At 37.2% G+C, this 6,966-nt stretch overlaps 1 protein-coding gene across 1 annotated transcript in view; it reads left to right on the forward strand.

The window, feature by feature from the left end:
* Nucleotides 1-2,525, forward strand: part of CPZ (carboxypeptidase Z) — a 52,197-nt gene extending 49,672 nt beyond the window's left edge. The window contains exon 11 of the mRNA XM_038399860.2: nt 1,954-2,525. Coding sequence (XP_038255788.1) covers nt 1,954-2,318 — 365 coding nt within the window. The 3' untranslated portion in view covers nt 2,319-2,525. The remainder of the gene's footprint in view (nt 1-1,953) is intronic.
* The last annotated feature ends 4,441 nt before the right edge of the window (nt 2,526-6,966 follow it).

A 6,966-nucleotide genomic window follows, 5' to 3' on the forward strand; every position in this document is an offset into this window, starting at 1 on the left:
CCTATTACATTCAATGGACATTTTGCCTGAAGACAATTGCAGGATTTGACTGTGTGAGTTTACTTCTAGAATTATGTGAAAAAACATAGGTAAAAATCTACCCCACCTCCCTTCCCCCACCCCCCCTATTATCAGTGCCAGTGAAGTTGCATGAGTGTAACTGAGTGCAAAATTTTTCCCAGAATTTTTTGCAGACTCTCTCTAATTTCATGTTAAATTTCTTGTTAGGCTAAGTAAACTGAAATTTTCTTCAGATAGAGCAATATTTTGGTCTCTGTGCACAGGTGAATAGTATGTTATAAATATATATGAATGATCTACATACAGTCAATCAGAGGTGAAAAGAGTGGAATACTGAGTTACATACTATGTACATTGCATTAACCAATCAATAACATACATAACTGTTAATTATCAGCAGTTGTAAAGCTCTGAGCATTTAGGGCTCAGTCTTGCTCCCACTGAAATCAATGGGAATTTTGCTATTGATTTCAATGGGAATAGGATTAGGTCCCAGAAGTACATTATGTCACGTGTGTGGTAAAATTTTGCTCTGGTGGTGGCTGTTATATTAGTGTGGAAAGCCAGAGTGGCTTATAAATATAGTGGATACTGCATGACAGTACTTTGAGTAAACCTATAAAATTAGAGTGGATTCAAAACTGGGAGATGGTGCAAATTTTTGAAGCTGAAATTGGGGCATGATTTAGGGCCTGTTCCAAACCTCATACTAGACAATGACTTCCCATTAACATCAATGGGCTATGAATAAGGCCCATAAAGAACTAACCAAAAATATCGTGCCCTTGTGAAGGAAAAAGGAGTGTTAAGTTTCATTTCAGAATGGACAAGAGTTTGTATAGCAGAAATTTCATGGTGACCAGGCTTTAGTTAAGATAGACTATGCCCAACAGTTGCAAAGCCAAAATATTCAAAATGATGGCAGGGGTGCTAGAACAATTTGTAGAGTGCAGGTGCTGAGAGCCATTGAACCATTACATAATAACTCTGTAAATAATGGAAACCACGTCAAGCCAGGAGCTTCTGCAGCACTCCCAGCACCTCTAGTTCCAGCACCTATGAATGAAGGAAATTATGATTGCCAGGAGCGGAATACCTCTGATTTTTTTCCTTTCTTTTTCCCTTCTTCTTCCTTTATTTTCATCTTAAAAAAACAGCAACAGATAGACATTGAAATTCTATGAAAAAATAGCATTAATACGATGTTCGCTGCACTGATAAACATTAAAAATCCAGGAAACATAAAGTTAGCATAAATGCTCATTGTTTGCACTGCCTCCTTCTGCATATGCATTAAAATACAGGCCTGATCCTCAGCTGGAGGAAACTGCTATAGTTCCACTGAAGTCAATGAGCCACCAACATGCAGGATTTCAAAATAGTCATTTAATTGGACATTTTCACCTCAGCATCAGAGACAAACTATATACACCAGCTGATGATCTGACCCCATGTCTCATGTGTATTATATATTACAAATAGGAATTTCTTATGCCCTCGGACACACAATATATCTCTATATTGAGCTTGATTCTTCTTTCGCTTACATCAGCTACAGACAGGTATAAATCCATTGACTTCACTGGAGCTACTTCTTATTCATACCATTGCAAGCAAAAACAGAATCAGACACCATTTTTGTTTGCCATGGTGTACTTCTGTGTAATACATACACTGCATCTATCCTGATATTAATACAATTTACAAGATCAGAAATATAATTATTTACTAAGGGCCAGATTTTCAAAAGTGCTCAACTCCCAGCAGCTCCCACTGTGACACCTTCAACCTGATTTTTAAAAGAGGGGAATACCCAGTGTGCTGAGCTCTTTTTTAGAATCTGCCCTTATAATGTCCAGTGCTTATCTGTGTATAGATGTGTGTACGCATTTATGCTACTGGACAAAGGACTGAGATACCTGTTTTCTTTAGCTGCTGATGGAGACTATTGGAGACTCCTACCTCCGGGAAGATACATAATCAGTGCTCATGCTATCGGATACAGCAAGGTGATGAAGAGGGTCATTCTGCCTGCCAAGATGAAAAGAGCTGGGAGGGTAGATTTTGTCCTTCGATCTCTAGATACAAGGCCTAAAAATTTCCTCTGGGGGCCGATGGAAGACATATATGATCAATACGACCCATTGGAATATTTTGATCCTCATGCCCAACATGCACAGTCTGAACGAAGAGAAGAAAGAGGGCAGCCTACACGGCACAATGAGAAGCCTTGGTGGTGGTCTTACTTCAGCTCTCTAGGCCAGCATAAACCACTGTGGCTGCTCAAACAGCGTTAAGTCAGATCATTGTTTTGCTCACCTTCTTATGACACTGTTCCATCAAAATCCTAATACCCTGATTGCTAATGGCAATATTTAAATCTGTTTAATTTGGAAATACAGTGTTAACACCATAATCACTTTCTGTAATTCTTTTTTTTTCTCTTTTCACAGAATTGACTATATTCAAGTACTTTTATATATTAAAAAAATAGTACACATTTGTTCAAAGGCCAGGTTCTATTCAGTTTCCTAGTAATGTGCTTTCCTTATGCCCATGCAGTTAATCATCAGATTTATTATTTATTAGATTCTAAAGTACTTGCAGAGGAATATTCCTGATCTTTTAATGCATTTTCATACATGTCTTATCACATTAATTATTGCAGACTGAAAACAACCTTTAGGAAAATTTGGAAAAGCCTTTTCTTCTTTATACATTATTTCTGCATATTAAGTTTAGTACATTAAATCTTCCAGCATAGATTAAAATTATTTTAGAGGGAAAAAAACCCTTTCATTTGATTTCAGCATTAATTTTCAGAAAAGACTCACTAGAAATGAGAAATATGGAAAGAAGAAATCTGTGTTTCTGAATTAGGAATTTTTACAGTAGGATGAGCTACTAGTGAAAGAGTCAGTTCTTAATAAAGAAACATATTGAATAAAGTCACATTTTCCCAAATTCTATTTGAGAAATTCTCATTCAGTTTCCATCTGGTAATGCTTGAAAGGGACCCATACAATTTTATAAAATAAAGGGAAACGTGATAAAGGCCAGATTGTGATATCCTCCCATGTGTTGCTTAGTGCCTTACATCATGACTAGACAACTGAAGTAAATGGGAATACTTGGAGAGTATGGTACTATTCATGGGAGTAAGAGTATTTGACCTTACTAGAGTTTTAATACTAAAGGTATGCTTGTATTTCTGAAAACATTTGTTATTAAAAAGTACTAGGAGGTAAAGAATAAATGGCCTAATTCATGAGGGAACTAGGTTAAAATGTGACATATGCCATACCAGGGTAATTAATGGCTTAATTGTAGAAGTGCATCTGGATTCAGCATATTGAAAAGAAGCTTTTTTTGTGAGTGAGATTTCAAGTGTTTCCTAATTAGAACTAAATGTGAAATAGAACAAGGATAACATGGCACACCAGTAGGAAACAATGGGTAGAATCTTGAGAGAAGGAACCTCAACCTCTCTGAATTCCTGAGTTATTTCACTCTCCGGAAGATACACAATTCATTTTTCAGTTGCAACAATTTTCTGGGGAAAAAAATAATTTTCAATGTTTTTTTTAAATATTTTTTAAAATCAAGAAGAATAGACGTGCCTTGTTGAGAATGCAATAACTTCCACATTAAATAAACAACCAAAAAAAGGATTTTCTTTTAGGATCACAAACAAAGAGAATATTCAATAAACCTAAAATCTGTGAAGGGCTATTTTTTCCTGACAATTACAAGTGGACATATTGTATGTAATAGGCTTAAATGTAGTGATGAGGGGATATCAGACTCACTTATTGAGTAAGCCGACGACTTGGTTCAGAGCATTACCAGTTAGATGGTAAAAATTATTGTAGTCCCTAGAATTGGGATCTTAATCTCATCTCTAAAGTGGGAGTAGTGATATTTCCCACCCTGGATCTGTCTTATCTATTTAGTGTGTAAACTATATGGGGCAGGGATTGTCTCTTATTATGACTATGTCTACACTGTGAGCTAGGAGTATGATTCCTGAATACATATCCGCCAGTTTTCAGGTGGGTTTGTATTTGGCACACCTCAGCCATGTTTCTGCTGTCACAAACCGTGCTACTGTGGTTATGCTGCTATTTATACTCATGCTAGCTTGATGAGAGCTAGTGCAAGTATGTGTACACAAGCGGGGAATCACATCCCTAACTTATAGTGTAGACCTGGCCTATGTGTATGTAGTGCTCAGCATTTGGAGCATCTCTAGGCACTACGATAATAAATACATGAGAATGGACACAATGAAAAACAACCTCATGACCTGATTCAGGAAAGCCCTTATATGTGTGTTTAACTTTAAGCGCATGCTAAATTCCCAGTGGAATGGGAATTAAAGTTAAATACCTGCTTATCTGCTTTTCTGAACAGGAGTGGATGTACGCAGGTGTTTAAGTGCTTTGATGAATTGGGGCCTCTTGCAGCACTAAGATTAAGGAACACAGAAAAGAAATTAAGAGCAATGAAAGTTGCCTGACAGCCTCCATTTCGACTTGGCTAGTCTCTTTTTCAGAATGTCAGAACTACTCTGGAGTGTGACATGTCCCCCAGAAGGACTATAATATCAGTCTAAACGCCACACCCAAAAATAGCTTATCTTATACGTGAATTACAGCACATGCTAGTGAGACTCCCTCTCCTTCTAAGTCAAAACCTATGTTTTTTTCAATTACATTCCAACCACATATTGAACATTATTGACCTATGTTTTTGTAGCATCCGCCTTAATAATTAATTTCCCAGTCTCCATTGTTACCTTTGTTCATTCAAGCAGGATGCCATCCACAAAGCTTTTTTCATTAACAGGCATTTGGAACTGCTAAAGGTCTAGGGAACACTCTTCAGAGAGCTTCATCATTAATATGCCGGTGCAGAAACTCCTCAATGGATTCACAGTATACAGAGGTAATTAATAGCCTTTAAGAAGGTGAAGAATGGGGAGAAGTGTTTGCTAATGTTATATTTGAAGTTTCTCTTTTAATTATACAGTAGAGATAATGTAGAATAAGCAAAAATGCCAAGGGAAAAGGAAAGTTAATTTACACTTCACAAGAATTGTGAAAACTCCTATTATTCTAAAGAAACTCCAGGTCAGATTATATTTGTCCCTTGCACCAATGTGACGGGGGAAGGCAGGCAGAAATGCCTTCTTTTGTCCCCCCTGTGTAGGAGGTGGCCACAGTTATGGTCCCTGCAGTCTCCTGAAGAATTCTCTTGCTTTTCCAAAGAGGGAAGGAGAAGAAAATTTCTCAAGCTGGGCAACCAAAAATGGAGGCCCCCAAAATCATTAGCCACTTTTGATTGACCATTTCTCTTTGACTATAATATATAATGTTTATATTTGCATAACTCTCCTGATTTTCACACCTATATACTATGCTTCCATCACACAGGTGAACTAGGCTGCTTTCAAATGACATCTCCATTTGCATGCTGATAAAGTCCTATGAAGTAGCTGTTGAAGTGGACAGGTTTTTAGCAGCTCAGCAAGCCAGTCCCTTTTCCTAGAAGCAATTGTTTGCTAAGATCTTAGTTTAATTTTTTTAAACAATTGCTTTAAATGGCAGTTAAGACAGCCTTCACAATATGAACAGAACATAAACTGAACCAATGATGGCTGCAACAGACTGAAATAATATCTCTGAGAGGTGGGCATTCTCCTTATTCATCTCAGTGGGTTAACCCCAGAACCTTGTGATGCTACTCTAAATGTCACCATTAACTCTTTCACTGTTGCATGCATGAAAGAAGAAGGATGATCATATTATTAAGATCTGCACAGTATACCATGAATTGGTGTCACATTTTGATGTCATGAGTGAGACAAATTGGTTTGTGGGCAGAGCATGGGAGAATATCACCACTTTCCCCTCCAATTCTAACTTTTTCTTTAACTTTTAATAGTACAAAAGGCCAGTTATTAGAAATGTATGCCAAAATATTTGAACAGGGAAACAACATTTTGAAATAAAGAAAATTTGGTATATTATTGATATTACTTATGGATACTCATCACTGCAGTATTGACTGAAAAGATGAATTATTGATGGAGATGTAACATAACTATAGTATATATTTGAAAGGCAATTGTAAGTATGTATATGGGCCTTAACTTCAAAAGAAGGGATATCTTAATCAACATATATGTATTTGATATATGTATTTAACTCAGAGAGGTTAAAGCCATGTGCAACACTACCTGCAGTGACTCAAAAGCATGAATACCTGCCTCAAGGCAGACTGCTAGGAACCAGGGCACAAACCCCAAATTGGTTTTGAATTCTATACTTAGATTTCACCAAATGAATTATCAAGTGGAAATGCCTCAGGCACTATAACAGTCTTAATATGGAGTCACAGACAGTCCTCGTGGGTACTCTGCTCTACCTTACCACTCAGGTGAGTGCACTTTTGTGATAGATGACACAGCAATATTTAGGTTACTACCAGTCCCAAAGGATCAGTCACTTCCCTCAGGTCAATTTGCACTTTAGATTCTATACCAAAGACAACACTAAAAAAATAAATTAGTTATTTATAAGGTTAAAGCAGGTTACACACACACACACACACACGATTTATGTTTCAAAAGTTAACAGAATCTTGTATAATAAGCAAGCTCTATATGTCCTTTAGGGGACTAACTCAGGTTAAGCAGCTGGGGATCTCTTTCTTATGCCTAGAAACATTTTGCCCCCCAAGTCCAATTAGCAGAGATAATCAGTTCCTTCTTGTTAGGGGTTTTATTCCCCTCCTGCCATGTGTTCTGAGTTCAAGCTCAGATGATAGGAAGAGTCCACATGCATGACTCACCTTTACAGGGAGGAGGGCAAAATAAAAAAAGGCTTTTGTCCTCTTGTTGACAGTATGTAGGACATTCCAGTTGTAACATTCCCACAGTAG

The sequence above is a fragment of the Dermochelys coriacea genome, chromosome 4 (genome assembly GCF_009764565.3).
Source record: "Dermochelys coriacea isolate rDerCor1 chromosome 4, rDerCor1.pri.v4, whole genome shotgun sequence".
Lineage (NCBI taxonomy): Eukaryota > Metazoa > Chordata > Testudines > Dermochelyidae > Dermochelys > Dermochelys coriacea.